The 22,339-nt window shown below is 55.8% G+C and overlaps 2 protein-coding genes across 3 annotated transcripts in view; one reads left to right on the top strand and one right to left on the bottom strand.

The window, feature by feature from the left end:
• Positions 1 to 20,632, top strand: part of IPO13 (importin 13) — a 36,180-nt gene extending 15,548 nt beyond the window's left edge. The window contains exons 5-22 of one of the 2 annotated variants that reach the window (XM_017743502.1): positions 4,853 to 4,993; positions 5,162 to 5,303; positions 6,275 to 6,441; positions 6,795 to 6,915; positions 7,224 to 7,371; positions 7,522 to 7,703; positions 8,592 to 8,618; positions 9,301 to 9,435; positions 9,668 to 9,811; positions 10,209 to 10,289; positions 10,880 to 11,017; positions 11,092 to 11,188; positions 13,035 to 13,087; positions 19,106 to 19,172; positions 19,339 to 19,397; positions 19,526 to 19,615; positions 19,768 to 19,949; positions 20,071 to 20,632. In XM_017743502.1, coding sequence (XP_017598991.1) covers positions 4,853 to 4,993; positions 5,162 to 5,303; positions 6,275 to 6,441; positions 6,795 to 6,915; positions 7,224 to 7,371; positions 7,522 to 7,703; positions 8,592 to 8,618; positions 9,301 to 9,435; positions 9,668 to 9,811; positions 10,209 to 10,289; positions 10,880 to 11,017; positions 11,092 to 11,188; positions 13,035 to 13,087; positions 19,106 to 19,172; positions 19,339 to 19,397; positions 19,526 to 19,615; positions 19,768 to 19,949; positions 20,071 to 20,167 — 2,071 coding nt within the window. In that variant the 3' untranslated portion in view covers positions 20,168 to 20,632. Of the gene's footprint in view, positions 1 to 4,852; positions 4,994 to 5,161; positions 5,304 to 6,274; positions 6,442 to 6,794; positions 6,916 to 7,223; positions 7,372 to 7,521; positions 7,704 to 8,591; positions 8,619 to 9,300; positions 9,436 to 9,667; positions 9,812 to 10,208; positions 10,290 to 10,879; positions 11,018 to 11,091; positions 11,189 to 13,034; positions 13,088 to 19,105; positions 19,173 to 19,338; positions 19,398 to 19,525; positions 19,616 to 19,767; positions 19,950 to 20,067 lie in introns of both variants that reach the window. The other variant, XM_008640796.2, reaches the window with a different exon arrangement.
• Positions 20,633 to 21,074: 442 nt separating this feature from the next.
• DPH2 (DPH2 homolog) overlaps positions 21,075 to 22,339 on the bottom strand; it is a 2,405-nt gene continuing 1,140 nt past the window's right edge. The window contains exons 5-7 of the mRNA XM_017743454.1: positions 22,017 to 22,332; positions 21,710 to 21,895; positions 21,075 to 21,616 (exon numbers count right to left, since the gene is read on the bottom strand). Coding sequence (XP_017598943.1) covers positions 21,486 to 21,616; positions 21,710 to 21,895; positions 22,017 to 22,332 — 633 coding nt within the window. The 3' untranslated portion in view covers positions 21,075 to 21,485. The remainder of the gene's footprint in view (positions 21,617 to 21,709; positions 21,896 to 22,016; positions 22,333 to 22,339) is intronic.

Raw genomic sequence — 22,339 nt, 5'->3', positions numbered from 1 at the left:
GGGACAGGCCATCTCCGTGCCCGTGCCCACATCCCTCCTGGCTGCTTAGCAACCTTCCTCCAAAGAGGAGGGCTTCCTTGAAGGTTGGGCTGAGCTGCTGCCACTGTGAATCCCTGTGCATCGCCGCACATCGCGCAGGCTCCAGCCCTCTGCAGCGGTGGGAATGATGCTGCCACTGCAGTTGTGAGCCCTAGTCCTCCCCTAGGTTAAGGGCAGGAGCAGCCTGCATGTTCCCCAGCCCTAGGGCAGCCTGGGGGGTATCCTTTTCAATGACGAGGAGTTTCATCTGAGGACTGCAAATCCTGGTGCACAAAGGGACCCATCAGGATTTTAATGTGTTGCTGGATAGGCAGAGGGGTTGCCTCATTTGCTAGTGTTTATAAAAGTGACCACAAGCTGTTTTTTCTTGTGCCTGGCAAGGGCTGTGGACCAGCCCAAACCCTTGTAGCAGGTCTGGGGCAGAAAGTGAGAAGGTGTGAGAAGGTACCCTGCAGTTCTGAAATGTTGGACTGTCTTCCTGCTTTTCATTTCCCTTAAGTCTCAGAAGTCCCTTGGCCATGATTCCATACCTGTGTGCAGGAGCCTGGCCCTGCAGTGCTGGTCTTTGATTGCATTAAAAAGCTGAGTTTTCTGTTGAGCTTTCAAAGTGAATTGTGGTGAGAAGTGTGGCTGACAGTGGGGTTTCCTCTCTGCTTCTGTGCTGACCCTGCCATGCAGTTTTTGGCCTCATTCAGACCTACCGTGCTGGCTGCTCCCTTACAGAATCTTCAGTACTTGCTCTCCATCCTTCTTCCTAGAGACATCATCAGCCATGCAGAGCCCCCTCCTGTCTGTAGGCGTTCGGGGAGAGGCCAGGACAGGGCAGGCAGCTGGCCTGAAAGGCTACCCAGTGTGTGAGCCTGGTGCAGCTCCTGCCCCGGGGTGTGGGGACAGCGGTGGCATTGTCTCAGGGGTGTCCTGCCAGGCAGCGTGTGGTGTCAGCTGCTTCCCAGCCCTGGTGGGCGCTCTTCTCCCCTTTGTTTCTTGTGTCCAGTATCCTGTGTTCTTCCTCCTGCCTTCCCTAGTGCCAGCTGTCCCACCCCTATGGCTTTGTCACTCAGCCAAAGTGGATCTAGCTCTTCCCAGAGCCCCCAGGGAGTCTCCTGACCTTTCTGTCTCTTATCTTGATAGTCTGGGAGATCCCTGCTGCTTTTCAACTGCTCTCTTCCTCCATGGTCTCTCCTTTGTTTCTGCAGGGCCCTTGGCTGCAGGCTCAGAGTATTCTTGGCGATGGGCTGCTGCCATGGTCCTCTCCAGAGTTTATTAGGGCATTGCTCCATGAGAGGGTTGATTTTGGGGCTCAGCACTTTGCCATGGGTTCCCTGAGTACTTTGGACCCTGTGTCTTTCCCCCCTCGCTCCCTCCCGGCTGTCTTCACTGATGTTGCTGCAGAGGTGATCATGCAGGTGTGCTTCTGCCACCAGCAGAAAGCTCAGTGGCTCTTGAACTTGGCTTCTGACTTTGAGGGTTAGATAGCTTGTGGGTCATCTTCCCAGGGGAGCACCACCTTGCAAGGCAGCTCTCCTGCTGCAGCACCTGTGTCCAGGTGGAGAAGGGCAGATGTGACCTCCTGGATAAGGACCACGTGGCCCTGGTGCTGCCTCACTCTTGGGTAAGTCACTTGTGCTGGCAGCTCCCATTTCCCTGCTTACAAGGAGCAGCGGGTGGTTTCCTGCCTGCCTCTGAGGTGTTACTAGAGATGATGCTCCAGAGATGTGTAGGTGCAAAGTGTTTGATCTCTATACCTGCCAGGTGGGTGGGAGCCCTGTGCACCCAGAGAAGAGGGTATGCCGGGCGTTGCTGGAGTCTTGATGCTGCTCCTCTGTTTTTTCTGTGAGGACATTGCATTCCTGAGAAGAAACCTTGGAGGCTGGACTAGGAGCTGGCACTGGAGTATCCCTGAGCACACCTCTGCTCTTGAAGGTGGTGGGAAGCTCCTGAGTTGTAGAAGGGGAGGAATGGAGATACTGTCTCATCTCATTTGCAGAGGAGAGGCTTGGGCTGTATTTGCCATCTCATTTGAGGATTATCCCCTCAGCTAAGTGGGTCAGAGAGTTTGGCAGCACGTGCTGCAGGGGGAGAGCTGGCGTGTGGAATTGGCCATGCTCCTGTAGTGCAGTGATAGTGTCGGAGTGGGGTAGGGCCCTCCATGTGGTGTATGCTCTTGGTGGGACTTACGGAGTGTGGATTTTGGGCAATGAGTCTCCTCTCTGAAAGCAGCTGGGTGTTGCTGCAGTGGTGGAGCTGGCAGGATTGCAGGTGTCCCTTTGGGATTGCCTGGTGTACAGCCCATCTCTTTCTGGTCTTGGCACCTGGTGCTGAATTTTTGAAGAGGAATTTCACTTGAAGAGTTTTCCAAGAGCTTCATTAGAAACAGGTTTTTTAATAGGATTGGGTTATTATCAAGTTGTGGTTCAGGTTTTGGATCAGGAGGGATGAGATTGTCCCATATGCCCGTATCTCCCCTCTACAGGTTGTCCTCCACGCTGGTGCAGTTTGGGGAGGGTTGTGGGAAGAGCAGAAGGAGGTGCTGGTCCCACAGAGGGAGCTGCAAATGCTGCAGTTCACTGGGCTTTGAGAAGGGACCAGACAAACTCATGAAAGCAAAATTTGCTGAGCTCTTAAATACCAGGATAGCAAATCTTACTCAGGAAGGCTAAGACAAATCACTGCAGGGAACTACAGGGGCAAGAGTCACCATGTGCCTGCCATGTTCGTATACTCTTTCACAAACATTCACAGTTTTTGGCTGCTGGAAACAAGCTGGGCATCCAGGGGCTCACCTGAGCCAGGATGCTTTTGTCTTCTGCCCGACAGTAGTGTGGAGGGTGGGAAGTGATGGCTGGCACCAAGGCCAGCAAGTGCAGTGTCTGCCTCCTGGGGCAAGCTCTGCACCTGGTCAGGGATGTGGCATCACCTCGTCCCTTGGGCTGAAAGCAGCACTGACCAGGTGGAGTGACCTGGAGCTCCATGCTTCTGGATATGGTAGAGGGCAGTTCAGCTCTGGCTGACTTGACCATGTGTCTTGGGTGACTGGTTAAAACAACTCATCCAGAGCAAGCATTTCCCTCCTGGCTGGGGACCCTTGCATCCACAGAGCAAGATGCTGCTCAGGAGACACAGTTCACCCAACATTTTCTAGAAGTCTTCAGTAACATGGGATTGCAGCATGGAAGCAGATCTAGGTGGTTATCTCTGTTGGCTGTGCAGGGATTCCAGAGGATCAGTTCAGGTCCTGGCACCTGCACTGTGAGGATTTCAAGGTAACCAGCAGAAGCAGGATCCTTGTCAGAAAAAGTCAGAAAAGTCATAAAGCTGTAAAAACGTCCCTAGGGTAATGTGAGCCCAGTGCTGTGGAGGAAGGATGGCTTTGCCTTACACTGGAGCAGTGCAAGGTTCCCTGTGCCTTTTTGTCTGGGCACTGCCCTGGCTCCCTTGGGCCTCCCTCCATGCAGCATTGGTTCCCAGGGAGAAAAGCTGTTACATTTCCAAATTCTCCGTCATCACATTTCCCCCATGCTGCCACATGCATCACTCATAGAGGCTTGAAAATGGTTTATGCAAAAGTAAACCCTTTGCTTTGTGATTTTCTCTGGGGGAGAGGGAAAGGGGAGGGTGACCCCCAGCAGCACAGAGGGAATGTTGGGATGACCACTGGGATTGTAGACACCTTGTTTCCTCTGTCTTCTCTTGCTGACCCACAGAGAAAGCTGCCACCACCAGCACAACTCTGTCCCTGCCCTGGTGGCACCAATGGCTTTGTTCTGTCCTAAGTAATCCATAGCAAAAGCTGCCCTGCCACTCCGGGGTGGATGTGTGGCTGTCCTGGTGTCAGCACTCACATCTCTTCCCCAGGGTAGGCACAGGAGAGCTGGCATCATGTGTGCCTCCCACTCCAGGCATCCTCAGCCCCGCACCTGTGTGTAGGGGGCGGGCAGAGAGCGCAGGCTGCGGCTGCAGATAACACGCCTGGGCGGGCAGGGAAATGGCAGGGAAAAGGCAGGCTGCTCATCAGCCTCCAGCATGGCCTCTCTCCGGGGGCCCTGGGCTGCCTTTCACCTTGGCTGCCTCTTCCTTGTTTCCTTGGTTACCATCCCTTACAGGCATCTGAGGGGAGGCTGATGTGCAGGATGGGATGTGGGAGAGCTGTGCTGCACTGGGCTGCGGCAGCCTGGGAAGGTGGGGGCCAAGGGATGTGCCGGCGGCCACCGTTCTCCCTGGGTGGGAGTCCCCAGTGGTGGCTGCCCAGTTCATCCCAGACACGGCACACAATCTGGATGCGCCCAACCTGGAGAGTCACGTGGTTTCCCGCTGGCAGCTTGGACTGCCTCTGTGCAGCTCTGAGGGCTCGAGCATGGTGGGAAGAGCTCACAGGTCTGCCCTCGCTGCTGTTCTGCTCCACATCGATGCTGCTGTGCGCAGGCACAGCTCACTCAGAGCTGGTTGGGGCAGTGGCAGGTTGGGGGTGCTGGCAGCCCTGCTGGCAAGTGTGGGTGGGCAGAGGCAGGGGCCCACACTGCGGTGCAGTGGGGGATTTGCACAGAGCTGGTGGTCACTGGCTCAGCACTTCTCTTCACTTGCAGAGGCTCTGCTGCAGCAGTGCTTGGGGCTGCAGCTCTTGTCCTAATGCCACAGGCTGCAAGGAGAGTTCATGTAAGCAGTGAGGGCTCCTGCATACATCCCGTTGCACAAAGCGGCCTTCAAGTAGGCAAAGCTGGGCAGGAGCCCTGGGGGTAGCATCAGGAGGGATGGACAGCATGGCAGCCCATGCCAGGGAGGTGATGCCTGGCACTGATTCAGGCTGTGCTTGCAGGTATGTGAACACCCTCCTCAAGCTCATCCCGCCCGTGCTGGGGCTCCAAGAGCAGCTGCGCCAGGCGGTCCAGAGCGGGGACATGGAGACGTCGCATGGAATCTGCCGCATCGCTGTGGCCTTGGGGGAGAACCATTCCCGGTGAGTGCTGGGGATGGTCCCCAGGAGAGGGAGTGAGCTTGGAGCAGCCTGCTGTTCTGCACATGCTGCTTTGTCCAGGGCCTATCCTTCACCCAGTGACATGTGTCAGGGCAGAGGAGTTGGGCTCACAGCAGAGGTGCCACTCTGACTGTGCCCTCTGCTTCCCAGGGCCCTCCTGGACCAGGTGGAGCACTGGCAGAGTTTCCTGGCCCTGGTCAACATGATCATGTTCTGCACTGGCATCCCTGGACATTACCCCGTCAACGAAACCACCAGCTCTTTGACGCTCACCTTCTGGTACACGCTGCAGGTCAGTGGCCATTGTGGACAGCCTGCCTGGGCTCTGCCCTCCAGGCACGGCCAGAGACACCAGTGCATGGGGACTGGGGTCTGGCCTGGATTTAATATGTCCCAGGGATTTCTGATGTCCCCACTCCTTGCCCTGCACTTGCAGCTGGGGCAGGGCACATACCTAGGAAACGCTGGCCCTGTGGCTTTTTCTGCCACCAGTCTTCCTTAGAAGTGTGAGCCATCCTTTAAGGGCCTCATTAACAAAACTAATTAAAACTTTGTGTTAATTTTTTTTCTTCCCAGCAGCAGACCTGGTTGTTTAGCTCCTTGCTGCATGCCTGCAGCAGGCAGGAACAAGGGCATGGCTCTAGTGGCTGCCCAGTGTGGGGTCCTGCTCCCAGGGTCAGTGTTCCCTGGATCTGCAGAGCAGGCCTGCCACGCTGTGCTCTATTTTTAGCTCCAGTTCATCCCTCAGCTCCAATCCTCTGCAATGCAATGTGGCGTGGCCGAGCATGGGCAGGGCAGGGCGTGCAGTCAGTGCCGTGCCGGCAGCTCCTCTGCTGAGTGAGGCCAGACTGAGGCTCCCACCACCTCTCGCTGCTTCTCCAGATGGGTCTGAGATTACAGGCACAGGCAGGAGAGTGCTGTGCTCAGGCAGCTCTCTCACAGCAGTCTGAGGCACGCATGCTCCTGGTGCAGGTGCGCTCCCGAGGATAGGACATGGCAGGACACTGCCACCCTCTATAACGATGCTGTCCGAGGGTCAGCCAAGCTTCTGGGGCTTCCGGCATCTTGCCTCCGGATAATGCTGCCACTGCAGAAGGGCACAGCATCAGGTGGATCTCAGGGAGCTGGAAATGCAGCCTCCAAGGTGTGACAGGTCCCACCAGCCCTGGGAGATGTGCCTGAGTCCCCTATGCAGGAGGCATATTAGCTCCGTTTTCCTTTCCCTGCAACACCTGATGTATTTATTCCTCCTCCTGCCTCCAGGACGATATCCTCTCCTTTGAGCCAGACAAGCAGGCAGTGTACCAGCAGGTCTACAGGCCTGTCTACTTCCAGCTGGTGGACGTGCTGCTGCACAAAGCCCAGTTCCCCTCCGACGAGGAGTATGGCTTTTGGTCTTCGGATGAGAAGGAGCAGTTTCGGATATACAGGTACAAGTGGGAGGTTTGGATTTGCTTGTCAGGCAGGTGAGGATGCAGGGGCAGCATTCTGCCACCCTGGAGACTGAGTGCTGTAAGATGAGCCAAGGAGGGACACAGAGGAGATTCCTTCCATCAAGAGTTGTTTTGCCTATGGTGGTACTGTGAAAATGAGCTGGTGTTTTGGCACAGCACCAGTTACCCTGCCCAAGAGGCCATGGGATCACTCTGTTGGTTGGGGCAGTGTGCCTGTATGGGCAGTGCCTGTGCCTTACTTGGCAGCAGGAGGGAAAGTGATGTGTCCACACGTGGAGCTCTCTGCGTGGGATGGGGACAGCATTTGGAGACAGCCATGTTCTCTGCAGGGTGGACATCTCTGACACGCTGATGTACGTGTATGAGATGCTGGGCGCTGAGCTCCTGAGCAGCCTCTATGACAAACTGGGACGTCTCCTGACCAACACGGAGCAGCCGTCCACATGGCAGGTGAGCAAGGGGACCTGGGTGCCAGGCTGATGGCTACCAGCCCTCGGGGACCTGTCCTTGCCATGGGGCATCGAAAGCAAAGGGACATGACAGAGGTGAGGAGCATAAGCAGCTTGCCAGCACACATACAGGCTCTCTGGGGTCTACTGTGGAGAAGAATAGGTCTTCTGCATCCCTGTCCTTAGTGCTGCCCAGGGATCAGCCTCTTCAGCTACTGCAAGGGTGCTGAGCTGGTGCCTGGAGCTGAGGCCGGGTTGCACATCAGGGCTCAGTGCATGGCTCTGACAGTGCCTCTCCCACCCTGGCAGCACACGGAGGCCTTGCTGTATGGCTTCCAGTCCATTGCTGAGACCATCGACGTAAACTACTCCGATGTGGTGCCGGGACTGATCGGCCTCATTCCCCGGATCAGCATCAGCAACGTGCAGCTTGCCGACACCGTCATGTTCACTATCGGTGAGCGGGCTGGGCTGGGGAGGGAAAGCCCCCCTGAGAGCACACCTGCCCAGCAACACCAGTGCTGAAAAGCCAAGCTGGGCATCGCAGAATGCAGAGAGCAAGAGCCTGTGGTGCAGTCCTGCAGTCTGATCCCGTCTGTGTATGCAGGGTCCCTGTCCGAGTGGCTGGCTGATCACCCTGTCATGATTAACAACGTGTTGCCACTGGTGCTCCAAGCCTTGGGCAACCCCGAGCTCTCCATCTCCAGTGTCTCCACCCTGAAAAAGATCTGCCGGGAGTGCAAGTACGACCTGCCGCCTTATGCTGCCAACATTGTCGCTGTGTCACAGGTAGGAGCTGGATGCAGGTGGGCGTGTGATGGTGACCTGGGATGTGCTCTGTGCACACCCTTTCCTTTGCAAGGATCAGAGCAGGGGGACACAAAGAAGCAGCTCAGGGCATCTTGCTTGGTGCAGGAGATTTCTTGTCTGTTTTATTTGCAGGCCAATAAACCCATGTGGCAGGCCCTGTGTCCTGCTGTGAATGCAGAAATGGCAGGCAGTGACAGACACGACTACCAATGGGTCTGCTGGGGTTGCACTTGGCTGTGTGTCCTTTCCCTGGGGTTTTGTTTGCCTGTTGGGAGCAGCATCCTGCCAGCTGTGCACATGCCAGGCTGCTAGTGCCATGGCTGGGCATCTTGGGAGCCAGGCGCCCTGGTGTTCAAGCCTCTCCTTGGAGACTGAGCTGATCCCTGCAGCACTGGGGCAGCTTGTCCCATGCTTCTTCTTGGCTCTCAAGATTTGAGGCAAATGGGGCTCAGAGTCCCGAGGTACTAGGAGAAGGGCTGGACTTGGGCAAGCTGCCAGGATGTGCATGGGAGCAGAGATGTGAAGGGCTCTTAAAAGCATCTCTGCTTTTAGAGTCTGGGGAACACTGTCACTGGAATAAGGAAACCCTGTCTGAGGTTGACTCCTTGAGCCATCCCGCTGCAGAGCCCATCCAAGCCAGGAGCTCCACTTGCTGGGTGGCTGAGTGGGCTGGCCTGGGGAGAAGAATTTTAGTCCTTGCCTGTGGCAGGTTGTGGGGAGCACACGATGTTTATCTGTGCCCACACTGGTGTTAGTTGTCTTGACCTGTGTCAGTCCTACCTCCTGATGTCAGCCCTGCCTCCTGGAATGGAAGGGCCTTTCTGCAGCACTCACCCTCCTTTTTTTCTCTCCCTTTCCCTTTGACAGGAGGTGTTGATGAAGCAGATTCACAAGGTAAGAGAGGCTGACTCACACTTCTGCTGGTTCTCCTTGCCCCCCATGCCCTCTTAGTCATGCTCAGCTGAGGACACAAGGCTGTCCCCAGAGGAGAGCTGAGCACTGCATCCACAGTGTGCAGGACCAGGAGAACCTGCTGGCTGCCTCTCACTGCACTGCTGGGCTTCACTTCACCCACATAGGAGGGGGTTGTGCTGGGAGGGTACGTCCCCTAGAGAGGGAGGAGGAGGAGGCTTAACTCTAGCAGTTCTCAGACTCTCCAAACCCAAGGATACCAAGATGACAGGCATGTTTTCAAGAGGAAGAAGAAGGGAGATAAGTGTAGGAACTGAGCCCCAGCCTTGCCTGTGACTAGGACAGGGTGGCTGAGACAGGCTGTGCAAAGGATGGTGTGTCAAGGTAGTGTGAGTGATGCCAGCATGGAGATCTCTGGACACCAACTGGTCTTTCCTTGGCAGGTGCTGGGAAGAGGCCAGGTGTGCTGAAGCCAGAGCTCCTGTTCCCTGGGAACAGAAGCTGTTAGGGAGCTGTTCCCCTCTCCTGCAGTGAGATGCACCTAGAGGGACCCAGATAGAGCAGCTCAGGAGCTGCAGCACACCCGGCTGGGACCCTGGCAGCTGTCAGAGCATGGGCTGTGGGCTAGGCAGTGACCTGCCCTGTTGTGTCTTCTCTGCCCCAGACAAGCCAGTGCATGTGGCTGATGCAGGCTCTTGGTTTCCTGCTTTCTGCACTGCAAGTGGAAGAGATCCTGAAGAACCTGCACTCCCTGATCACCCCCTACATCCAGCAGCTGGAAAAGCTGGCTGACGAAACGGTGAGTGCCTGTGTGCTGCCTCCATCCAGAAGTGGTTTCTCCAGCTGGCTGTAGCCCTGGGGCTGCTGTGCTGAAGCAGCACTCTTAAGCATGGGCTCAAGGGAAAGTGCAGTGCAGGGAACCCCTCTCTGGCACTTTGCCACTGCAGTTCTGGTTCCTCAGCATCCCAAAGACATGACTATGATTGAGTAGTGCAGTCTGTGTCATACTTTGGCTTTCTTTTCCCTGGCAGCCCAATCCCTCCAACAGGCTGGCCATCATCCACATCCTGGGCCTGCTTTCCAACCTCTTCACCACCCTAGACATCAGCCACCACGATGACGACCATGAAAGCACCGAGGTGAAAAAACTGCCAGTGCAGCAAGGACCCAACCCAGTGAGTAGGGTGATAGCTCCGTGTTCTCTGCCACAGCCTGGCCAAAGCCTCACTACTCACTGCAGGAGAGGGGGGTTAATGGAGAATGCAGCATGTACCAGCAAGAGGGTAGTGCTAGTGTATTCCAGCTAAAATTGCTCCTTCAGCTCATCCCACCACTCTTGAGGTGGACAGAGGTGACTTGCCTCTTCGATGCCTCTTGGCTAGGTGCTGCTCTGGAGGATGGCCTGGGTGCTGCCTGCCAACTGTGAGCTGTGCCAGGCTGCTTCAGAAAAAAGTTGTCCAGCTTTGGAGAGGGGAGGTGGTGCCTGAAGGTTTGAGTCCAGGCCATGCTTAGTCTTGAATCTCCCCAGTGCCATGGGGGCCATTTCTCTTCAGTGTCTCTTGTTCCTTACAGGTGGTGGTGGTTCTGCAGCAAGTCTTCCAGCTCATACAGAAGGTTCTCAGCAAGTGGCTGAATGACGCCCAGGTGGTGGAGGTAACCAGGCTTCACCTGTATACTGCCTGCAGCTCTGCCTGTCCTTGCTGACCTGAGCTGGGGACAGCAAAGGACAGACTCTGGGTGATGGCCTGTGAGAGGGATGTCTTCCCGGGTTATCTGGACCAGTGCTGCTTGCTGTCACCAGCAGCATCAAGTCATTCTTGTCTGTCTTGTGCCTCTATCAGCTCTGCTTCTCTCCAGTAACTGAGGTCCTGCCATGAGCAGGGAGATGGGATCTACCCAACCTGTGTTCCCTAAGAGAACAGCTCTCACGTTCTGACCTGGACCTGTATCATCTGGTGTTTGTCCAGTTTGCTCAGTTCAGTAATGCCCATGTGCACTGTCCCACCAGCCATTTCTCCCTGGCCCTTGGGGAGCCTTCCTGCTGTGGTGGGAAGGGTGTTTCCTGGTCACTGGGAGCATCCTGTGCTGCAGGGCACGCCACCAGTACCAGAGCAGGTCTGAGCCCTCTGCCTGGCTGGTCCCTGTCCCCACTGCCAGCTCTTTCCTCCCCTGGGACCCATCCATTAAGCCCTGGGAGAGGTCTCCTGATGCCCATTGCTCATGCAGTCCCTCTTTTCCCACAGTCTGTCTGTGCCATATTTGAGAAGTCTGTGAAGACCCTCCTGGATGATTTTGCCCCCATGGTGCCTCAGCTGTGTGAGATGCTGGGGCAGATGTACAGCACCATACCCCAGGTCTCTGCCATTGAACTCACCCGGCAGGTATGGAACTGTGCTTGGGAGGCTGGGGGTGTGCAGGGCCAGCTGAAGCTTCAATCCTTCTCTCTCTTTGGCAGCTGGTTCACATCTTTGCCCACGAGCCTGCCCACTTCCCTCCCATCAAGGCCCTCTTCTTGCTCGTTACCTCAGTCACACTGACCCTGTTCCAGCAAGGTACGTAGGATTAGCCCATCTTCGCGCTGGGGCTGTTGTCAGGCTTTTGCATGCATGGAGTCTGGAGGCGTCTTACCAGGAATGGCTGTTGTCACTCCTAGCTAAGCTAATTGGGGCCATCTCTGTTTCTTGGATTCATCCCAACCCCTGGAAGGTGGGTACCTTCCCTGCAGGCAACAGAAGCAGGAAACCCCTGGGTGCTCTGGGCCTCTGTCCTGTTACAACAGCCCAGGCTGGGTATTGTGTGCTGCAGTGGTCAAGCTGGAACTGCAGTCCAGCTTGGCAGGGAGGCTATGCCCACAGGGAGATCCCAGGGCTTCTCCAGGGGCCAGCACTGCTTGTAGTGGCCTGAAATCAAGCCCCCGTATGAGCAGGAGAATGTGTGTGTGAACAGCTGGGAAATCACTTCTTCAGAGTCACTGGTGGCCACTGAGTCCCTGCTGTGATGCTGAGGATGCTGGAGTTCTCCTGCAGGGCAGGGGCCCCTCTTTGGCTAACTGCCCACCCTACAAAAAGCAAATGGAGTTAGAACAGGCTCCTGTGCACCATGGCTCCCCTCAGCATCTTGGTGACTTGCCCTGTGACAGGGACAAATGTACATTGGAGCTGCTGGCTCTCGTCCTTCAGCATTACCACAGGCGGCCCCCAAAGGGTCTTTCCTTTGCTCACAGCTGGGTGCCAGGTAGGGTGATGCTGTCCCCCAGTCAAGGCTCAGAGCTCTCTAGAGAGGTGGGGGGAGACATGAGGAGCCCTGCTTCATCATCACGCCACGGTCCGAGCAAATCCCACTGTGCTGAGGTGTCACTGGGGTCAGTGACAAGCGAGCCAGGCTTCCTTGGATATCAGGTTCCCACTTGTGCCAGTGGCGTGTGGATGTGTCTATGCTGGAACCCTTTTGCCTCGGTGCTGGGGACGTGGCGATGCCTCCGAGCAGCAGCAGGGACGTCTGCAGGAGGAAAGGGGAGGGGACAGAGCCCGAGCTGTGCCAACACTTGGATGCAAGCTTTGCTCAGGCAAGCACCTCTTCAGCTCAGTGTGTACCCAGGACTGTCCCCTTGGGTGGGGGGCCAGCTCTGAGCAGAGTGAGCCCCTTCTGCTGAGCCCACGTGTGGCAGGAGAAGGGGGGGATGCCTGAGCCTACAAGGGCCAAGATGCGAGTGTGCACAGTCAGATGCCAAGGTAGGGTGAGTGGTGCTGGCACAGAGACCTCTGGGCACTGAGCTGCTCTCTCCCAGGAGGATGCTGGAGACCTCCAGGAGGATCCTGGACTCACCATCCTGGAGAGCATCTGGGAATGGGGTGGGAGGGTGTCTGTGCCAGGGTCTCCTGAGCAGCTGATGCTGGTGACAAGCATGTGCACGCCTGAGCCCAGCCAGGCCTGTCAAGCATTTGCTGAGGTGTTGTCGTTCACTTGCAGTTACCTTCCAGGACCAAACAGTGCTCTGAAGACACCCGCTCAGTCCCCACAGTGCAAAAGCTATAATTCTCCTTGTGGAGATGGTGCCCAGCTAGCCCCTGCTCCTCCTTGTCTTCCTCCCCAAGGACATGAAGATCTCCTCCTTGGCTCTGCAGCACTCAGGTGCTAGCTGGAGACCCTGGGGCTTTAGACCCTTTCCTTTGCAGTTTCTTTCTGTTCTTGGGTTCTCCAAGTTTCATGATTTTTTGTATGTTTTGTTTCTTTAACTTGCTTCAAGCTGCTCATGTTGCCCATCCCCTTCCCCACACACCCCTCTTCCCTTACACTCCTGTTTTCACTTGTAAATTCTTTCTGTATCACATAACTATATGATGTTGAGTTGCTGTTTGTATGATTTTTCTCTTAAGTTACATCTTTATTATATTTTAGGGCCCAGGGATCATCCTGATATTGTTGATTCATTTATGCAACTCCTGGCACAGGTGTGTTTTAGTTTCTTATTCATTCACTTTCTGTTCTCTCTCTTTCTCTTTTTAATTCAATTTAAACCTATTTTTAGCTTTCTGTTGACAACGTTTTTTTTTCCTTTTAGTTGAATATCGAGTTTCTCCATCTGTTTCCGTGGAAGTTGAAAACAAAACATTCTCCTTTAGTTCTGGGTTCACACCATCCCCAGGGCAGTGCCCTCCTCTGTAGGGCAGCTCCAGCTCCCACCCCCTCACTGTGCTGAAGCTGGCATGGGGCGCTTGGTGCTGCTGCTGCTTCAGTCACCCTTGGGTGACAGACAAATTACAGCATTGAGTGGATGTTTTCCAACCCATTTACCTGCCCTCTGATGGGTCCTCTGGAGTGGGGAGAGGCTGAGCTGGCTGCCTTGCCCAGGGGCCAGTGGGAGGAAGCCCCTGCCTTCAGGAGCAGGCAGCTGCCAGGGTTTGGCTCTGAGCAATGTGCTTGTGATGGCATCTGGATCTGGCAAGTGCCACATTGCCTCCTGCCCCAGCAGCCTCTCCGGGTGGTGGCAGTTCCTGTGCAGGAGCTGCTGGCTCGGCGGCGCACGGGGACAGTTTGCGTTGATGTGGCGCACGGGCTGCGGGCTGGCACGTGGGCTGGCACTTGTGTCACTGCTGGCAGTGGGCAGGCAGGGCCAGTGCTATGCTGTGTGTGTATATACACCTGCCCAGTGTGCTCCTCAGCCCCCTGTGGCCCTTAAGGGAGAAGCCCCAATGTCCTTGATGTACTCAGTGTCCCTGTCAGAGACGTGTTCCTTGCCCACCTACCCACAGGGTGGGTCTGTGGTGAGGAGGGGCCTGGCAGAGTTGCTTTCTGCTCTGTTTCTGTAGTGGTGAGACCTCTAATCACACATGCTGGACCAGTGGCTGTGCAGGAACACTCACCCAGGTTCCTCCCAGAGCTGTGGCAGTCCTACCCTTGCTGACAGCCCCAGAAGAGTGCCTGGCACACCCAGGTGCTAACCTGTCAGACCCCTCTGATCCTCCCATGGGTCTTGAGGGTTGGAATGGGCAAGGGGGCTGCACCTTACCTCCCCCAGGCAGGGTCTTCTCCTCACAGTTCTCACCATGGTGCCCAGATCCTGCTGAGACCCATTGCATGTCAAAGCCATATTGCAGCCTTTTCTTCCCTACTTTTCATCTTGAAAGATGTAACATAATCAAGGCAATCAGACTTCTGCTCTGCTTTTGGTTTTGGAAGCTGTGACCTTTTAAGAAGGGTTTTGAACATGATGGTAAGGTGGTAAATGGGATCTGTGCGTGAGGTTCTTGGTGGTGTCCTCATTGCTAGCAGGACCTCAGTTTGAACACTGTGCCTAGTTTGGGGCACAACATTTCTTTAGATTTATATCAAGAGACCACAGAGAAAAGCATCTGGGAAGATGGCCACCTTGTACGCATGGTGGGGAGGAAAAGCTGATGGGAGCCTGAGGAGCTGCATGAGTCTTGGAATGTGTAAAAGGTAATGTGCCAGTTGTAGGCAAAAAACCCTTTTCCGTTCTCCTTGAGTGGGACAATCAGTAATGGGAGGAAATCATGGTAAAGGATCCAGGTCTGGCAGTAGCAAGCCTTCCTAAGAGGGCAGGGAAGCACTGGAAGATCACATGGGGAGCTGTTGTTGCGTGGAGTTCTTGAAAGGACTCAACAAGCCCACTGCTCTTGGAGGGTAGGTAGAGGTGATCCTGCTGGGTGTAAGGCATTAGGCGACTCTGAAAGACTCTCCCAAGGTTATTTGTTGTTTCTTTGGAAAATACTGAATTTCTCTCTGGCTTGGGGTCCTCCTCTGTGTCTGGACACAGAATATTTGTGCTTTCTTGGAGAGAAAAGTGCAACCACGCTGCACTTCGGTGGGGCATACTGTGAGACCAAACACCGCCCACCCAGGGTGCTGGGAATCTGCTACACCCTATCCTTGTGGGCAGGGTCTGCAGGCAATGCTGGGGCAATGTGCTGGCAGCTGGCCCTATCTCCTGTGTGTGGATCTCCAGACATCCTTCAGAGGCACTCCTGCAGGAGCAGCTCAGAGACACCTACCTACCTCTGTGGCTTCTCCATCTTGGATCACTGTGGGACATCTGACATCATGATGCCAACCTGACACCGCACACTCAAGACCTGTTGTTTTCCTGGCCTTTGTATTCCTGAAACACCATGGAGAGCAAAGGATCCCATCCCTGTCCTCCCTCTTCACACACAGAACTCAAGGTTTCCTCTTCCTTGGCCTGACCTTTCTCACAGACTGATGATCTAGTGAGGTGCTTTAAAACCCATCAAGACTTGACCTTGGCTTCCCCAATTGATTCCTTGCTCTCAGGACTTTGAGAGCTGTCTGATGGCAGAGATAGGTCCAGCCTGTCCTCCTCCAGAGGACCATACTCTGCAGTGATGCTGTTGAGGATTTGTAGATAGGAGGATTAAACTCAGAGGGAACTGCAGATCTCTTCAGAGAGCTGTGTTTTCACCCAGCCTGCTCTGCCTGCAGACCCTTGGCAAAGTAATGCATCTTACAGAGCAGCAGTGAATTTGGACCCAAGAGTATGTCAAGGTGGAGACTTCCCCACTTCCCTGACCACCTGTTTTTGTGGTTGATTACCTTGGTGGACTGTCCTGCCTTCTGATAACTCAGGAGAAGCTCATTATACCTGCATACCAGCTCTCTGTTGCCAGCACACAGGGAACCATCTCTCTGTGTCAAAGGATTCCTGCTGACTTTATCTTTGTTTGAGCTTGGTTGCAGCTCATGGAACTGCCCAGTTGTTGCAGCTGATCCTTTTGCCATAGTGTTAATTGGCTATCAACTCTTGATGATGGCTGGCTGATCATGGGAGCCTGCTGGCTTAAACCAAATGACAAAATACTACTCAAAGCAAAGGATAAAATAACCAGTCTGCCATAGGGCTGCACAGAGCAGTGTCAGCATCCTTTTGTTCTCTGCTGTTCCCTCCTTCCTGAGCTGCATGCTGGGATCCGTGCAGAGCATCACTGCTGCAATGCCCAAGGTGAGCATCCCACCTGGAGGGTGTGGGGCTCAGTTCCACCCATGCAGCTGGAGCAGGACCACATGGGCATGGTGGCTGGGGCTTGCGCCCAGGTCTGCATTGGCAAAATCAGGCAGGTTCTGAAGTTTGGGAACCAGTGGGTATCATGTATGCTCCCGGTTGCAGGTAGGATTTTGGGGATTTCCAGCCTGCCTTACCTCATCCACACCCTGCCCCAGTAGGGCTTCTCACTTGCACAGACCTTGGGAGTGCTTTGGTGACTTCCACTGACAGATCCTTGGGGCAGTCTGGGTGAGCAGGGCCTCACCGGGCAGAAGATGCAGGATTGACCTTCTGTGATGGTACAGACAGTGCCTGGCCAAGCACAGCCAGCTTCATCCCCCACCTCCCTCCCTTCTTTGGCTGGTCCAGGCTGCATGCAGCAGTCCTTGAGCTCTCCACCACACCTGCTCCAGCGAGACTCAGAGAACCCCATGGAGGACATGGGTTCAGCATGCCCTTGCTGAGGCTCACTGCTCCTGCCTAGCCAGCGTATGTGTCCTTTCCAAAGCAAGAGGCTCTGCTCTCCCAGCTGTGGGGTCTGGGAAGAGGAGGGGGTACTGGACACAACGGCTGTGTGTTCTGGAGAGCTGCAGGAACTGGTAGTGCAGTCCCTACTGTCCTCTGTCCATGGCAGGGTGTCCCTGCCATGCCTGTCTGCCTATTAAGAAATGGGCACAGAAGAAGAGCCTGCTCTGAAGACCTCTCTGGTGGTCTCCCAGCTGCTGTGGAGAAGAATACAACATTTCCTCTTGGAGAGCAAGTGCCTATCTCCGTAGTGGCTGCTCATGCAGAGGATGTGGGGGGGACGTTTGAAAGCATTTAAAGACCTGTCCCCATCCCAGAACATGTGAGCAGAGGTGCTCTGGCAGGAGACGGGAAAGATGGGCTGGCAATAAGAGGTCCTAGAGCTGGAGCAGGGTTCCGGGTGCTAGGAAAGAACAGCTGGACATGCCTGGTGTTGGGAAAGAGAAGCTGGACCTACCTGGTGTTGCTTTCTTATGGGAGAAGCTCCACAGGGCCCCATCTTGTGGGGATAAAAAGCATCTCTCTTTACATTAGACATGTGCATGCGTACCCAGGTCTGCACTGGGCTTGCACTCTGCAAGGTGTCCTGTGGGAAGGAGCCCTCCCAATATTGGCATGATTTTCCCCATGGTACTGATGGATTGAGGAGCAGATGCTGCAGTGGGTCTGCAGGAGAGCTTGGGGCACTCAGCCTGCAGCGGGTCTGGTTTGGCTGGGAGAAGCACCCTGCAGGTAGGTGGGAACCTGAGCCCATTGGAAGACTGGTGCCAAATGGAACACTTTTAGCATGCAGGACTCGGGTTAAAACCAGCCTCACAGATGGGCAGGGTAGAGGATCTTGCAGCTGAGTGGTTATCACAGGAGCCAGCTGCCCTTGAGCATGCTGCTGGGGGAAAGGCTCATGGTCCCTTCTCTGGAGCTCACAGTAGGGCCCAGCAGGGGTAATCTCCTAGGGCTAAAACTACAACATCTCTTACAAGCATTTGTCCTGTATGGGGCCAGCTGGACAGCAGCAGCCTCACTGAGTGGGTATGTTGTTAAACCATTGCCCAGCCAGCAGTTCACCTTCTGATATTGATGCCAGTTCTTCAGGAGGGATGGTGCACAGCCTGTATATACACACACAGGTATAACATGGCCCCTGATCGCCCCATGAAGCTCTCGGCTTGTATCCAGCAGGGAGCAGGTCCCTGCGATTGTGCCTCCTCCACCTGGTACAGCGATGCCTTCAGTGCCCAAAACTGAATCCTCTTTTGCAGTGCGTGGTAGAAAAGGTCAGAAAGGAGATGGGCTAACTCTGAAACCTGCTCCTCAGCTTCTTGTTTTCCAGCATCTGCACTGGGCAGATGGCTATGAACTTTCCCTGGAGAAGAAGGGAAGGGAAATAAGTCTGTTTTGCTCCAGGTAGAGACCACAGGGGCAGATGGCTGTGTGTCCTGAGAGCTGTTGATTGAGAGCTGTCCCTGCTTTTATCCCTGGGAGAAGGCTCAGTGGGCAGCAGTGGCCCCACACACAGCTCACCCCAAGGGCTGCCTACCCTGGTGTGCTGCTCTCTGAGCTCCAGGCACACAGCTGGGCCGCTCCAGTGCTATGGCTGCTGTCCCTGGTGCTGCAGTGACAGCAGGGCAGGAGGCATGGCTGCCATTCCCAGTGCTTTTCTGCAGCAGTGGGTATGGTGGTCAGGAGATTAATTTGGCTGCCTAATATAGTAGGGCTCACTGAGGCAGGTTGGAAACACTTCCCATGGAGTGGAAGGTGCAAGCTGAAACATTTCCACCCAGTAACTGCTCAGTGCCAGCACCAGGGGGACCAAGTCACTGCACAAGGTGCCACAGCTCAGGGTGTTTCCAGCAGCAGTGCCTGAGCTGCACAGAGGCTGGTGGAATCACTGTGTGGCATTAAAAAACCCAAGCTTTCTTGATCTCAGACTTGCTGCTCAGTAACTGCCAAGAAATGTTGGCATCTCACTGTCGTCTGGTGCAGTCTGGGGCTACTGCTTGAACCAGTTGCAGTGACCCCAGGGATGCCAGCATCTTCAGGAGAGAAGCAAAGCACACAGGTGGCTGGTCTCTGCTGAGCCCTGCATGGCTGCCCTTGTCCTGGGAGCGGTGCTGCTGCCTGATCTGCTCTGATGGGACAGGAGCCCTCTGTGTCCGAGTGTTTGCACATCACTGCGGCACCTATCCTCAGGTTCTGGGGTCAGTGGATCCTGGGTGTAGCGAACTGCCTGGCTGTTTGAATGATATTCTTGGGGAGGGGTAAAGTGATGGTTTCCTGCTGTACTGTGTGAAACTGCCGGTTGCTGTGGGTGTGCCCAGGTAAGTGTGTGTCCAGGCAGAGGCTGGCTGGGGCACCGGGTTCCTTGGAGGCTTCCTGGCTGCCTCTACAGTGCTGGGTTCATGCTACCTGTCTGTGTGCCTTGCAGGCTCTGAAAAGGAAGCCAGACCTCTTCCTGTGTAGCAACCTGGATGTCAAAGCAGTGTTTCAGTGTGGTGAGTACCAAGGGCATGGGCATGTGCTCTAAATCACTCTGAGGAGAAGCCAGCCTGCTCCTCCTGTAGAGCTGGGCACAAACAGCCAAGGGGTGGGGACCACAGGGATGATTTGGGATGGCAAGGGAGTTTTCTGGTTGCTAATCTGAGTGATTTTTGCCTGCAGGTGTCCTTTCTCTCAAGTTTCCCGAGGCCCCAACAGTCAAAGCATCCTGTGGCTTTTTTGTGAGTATGATGCCATCATGAAGTCCTCTCTGAGAGCTGGGAAGGCCGGAGTGGGGCTGAGGTTGGGCACGGGTGCTGCAGTGTGGAGCCTGTGCTGGCACTGAGCAGGCCTGGACTCTGTGTTGCAGACGGAGCTGCTGCCCCGCTGTGGAGAGATCGCCCCGGTGGGACAGGTCGTGCATGAGAACGGCAAAGCGCTGCTGCAGGCAGTGCTGGAGGTGAGAGACGCTGGACTGCAGGCTCCCCAGGCAGCACTGGGCTCTATTCCTGAGCAGCATCCCTATGGAGCCAAGGGGCAGAGAGCCCAGCAGCATGGATGGGAGCAGGGGGGTGACAACGTGGGCTCAGCATGTTGTGTGCTCTGTGGCAGGGCATCGGTGGCCAGGCTTCCCGCAGTCTCATGGATCACTTCGCAGAAATCCTCTTTGCCTTGAACAAGCACTGCTTCAGCCTCCTGAGCGTCTGGATCAAGGAGGCCATGCAGCAGGACGGCTTCCCCTCGGCCCGAGTCACTCCAGAGCAGAAAGAAAACTTCAGCCAGCAGATCCTTAGGTTTGTGTGCCACTTGCCCTGGCAGCTGTGCCCCACATTCCCACAGGGTGGGAATGACCCCCCTGCACGGCCCAGTGCAGCGCTCCTGCTTCATGTTTGTTCCCTCCTTCTGTCTTAGCAGAGAGCGTGTGAACAAGCGGCGAGTGAAGGAGATGGTGAAGGAGTTCACCTTGTTGTGCCGAGGGCTGCATGGTACAGAATACACAGCAGACTACTGAGCACCTGGCCAGGACCACGGACGATTTGCCTGGACCAGCTCTTCCCCACAAGGAAAAGCCCCCCATCCTCCCTGCCCTGCTGCAGTACGGCTCATAGAATAACCCTCCACCTAGAATTAACCCACTCGGGACACTCCTCAGCTAGATTTGGTGGCCGCATCTCGGTGTCAGCATCTTTGTTTCCCCCAGCATGCTCCCTCCTCGCAGGGGACAGGAGTGCTGGCTGCAGGAGGCGGTGGCAGGGCAGGGGAAGCCTGGGCAGGACTGCCCCAGCATGGGTGCTCTGTCCCCGGGCTACCAGCCCTCTCCAGCCCTTCCCCGTGGGTGCCCATGCCCCGCAGCGGGGAGGCTGCCCTGTGCCTGCAGCAGTGGCTGGCTGGGCAGGGGGAATTTGCCCCCTGCTTGTTTGTACGTGTGGTTGGGAGGGGGGAGGCCCTGCACCTAATTATATTAAGAATATTTCTATGTTGTGGCTGGCATTATTGCAGTGCCCAGGCTTTGCCTGCCTCTTGCCTCTGGGGAGTGACCCTGTGGAGGGTGTTAAATCAAGGCTGGGATGCCTCACTGTCTCCCTGGCTTTGGGAGGGATGGCAAAAAACAGTGTGTCCTGCTTGCCCAGCATGGAGCCCTGCCTCACATAAGAGGGGCCAGGCTCCCCCCCTGCCAAACACAGGGTCCTTCCTGCAGCACAGGATGAGTGCACCCCATTCCCATTCGTAAGAGCACCTGAGGGGCTTGCTTGTGCTCAGAGACCCCTGCCCTTGCCTTAGTGCCCCAGCCCAGCCTGTGCTTTCATTGTTGAAGGTCCTAGTTCTGGTTTTCTGTTCTCTCAGGCTGGTCGTAGCTTTGCTCCCCACAGGGGCACCATGATACATTTTTCACTTTAGGACAGCTGGTATCACCCATCTATGCTCCTCAGCCCGTGTTTTATTCTAAAAACCAGTTCAATCACAAATCCTCTTCAGCTTTAGTTAGCAGCAATAGTCCACAAAAGCCTCAAGTCCCAGCATTGTCAGCTCTTGCAAAGTTGTAACCTTTCCCTGTAGGCACAAAGCTGCCCTGGATGGAGAAGCCCTTGGAGACTGGGTCTGGGCCAAGTGCCTGTCTCTCCTGGCCCTGCTGCTGCCCTGGCCATGGGCCTCAGGGTGCCACAGTCATTCCCCAACACACATGCAACTCCTGCTCTCCCACTGCTGTACTGTGGACCCAAGGCTGCATCCAGCAAGGGGCCAGCTGGCAGCAGGTCCAGCACCCAGTGGGAGGCAATGCCTGGGCCCCCCCATGGCCCCACTCCTGGTTGGATGCCAACACTGCCGAATCAGGGTTGCTCACACCCTTCATCCTCATAGGCAATGGCAATCCCTCGTCGGCCCTGCACAGCCTTGGAGACGGGGGTCTGTCCCAGCTGCTGCTCCAGGCCCCGCCAGCTGCGGGACTCCAGGAAGGAGGCTGGGGGGAGAGAGAAAGGAATTGTTACTGGGAGCAGGAAGGTGGCACTGCCCCTGCACCAGGGCTCAGCCCCACCATGAAACCAACACAAACCTGCAGGGCTGATCTCTGCGAGCGCCCGTGTCTGGTCCCTGCAGGCCAGAGTGGTGCTGGGGGGCAGCTGGGAGGTCGGGGGGTCACAGAGGTGGGTAGCCCGCATCTTCCCCGTGATCAGCGAGACGTCGGGAACAGCCTCCGCTGCGGGAACAGCCGGTGGGAGCTCAACGTGCGCACAGGCACCTGCCAGGAAATGGTAATGTTAGCCTGGTCCATCTATCCTGGAGCAACTGCAGCCTACAGGCAGGGCAGCTGGGTGGGATATGCCCTGGGAGGGTGTTGGGCAGCTGTCTCTAGCTATTACCAGGCAGCAGGTCTCGGAAGTCTGTGAGGTAGTTCCCTGTCCACTCACGGGCCGGGTTGCAGGCCAGCTCCAGCTCATAGGGGGTCACAACAGGTCGGTAGAAGTCACTGGAGTCCAGGAGGGAGTTCTGAGCACAGGCCACCAGGACGAAGACATCCACCTCCAGGAAGTTGGCCAACTTGGCGGGGTTGGGCTTCCCCACGGCCAGTGTGTAGCTGCGTTTTCCAGCCCGGCACAGCAGCTCCCGGAGGTGCTGCAGCACGGTCAGGTAGCCCGCCACGCCAAGGGTGCCCACCAGGATGCCCACCCCACCGGCCTTCCCG

The sequence above is a fragment of the Corvus brachyrhynchos genome, unplaced genomic scaffold (assembly GCF_000691975.1).
Source record: "Corvus brachyrhynchos isolate BGI_N302 unplaced genomic scaffold, ASM69197v1 scaffold48, whole genome shotgun sequence".
In the NCBI taxonomy this organism is placed as follows: domain Eukaryota; kingdom Metazoa; phylum Chordata; class Aves; order Passeriformes; family Corvidae; genus Corvus; species Corvus brachyrhynchos.
This window is presented reverse-complemented; position numbering and strand designations above follow the sequence as displayed.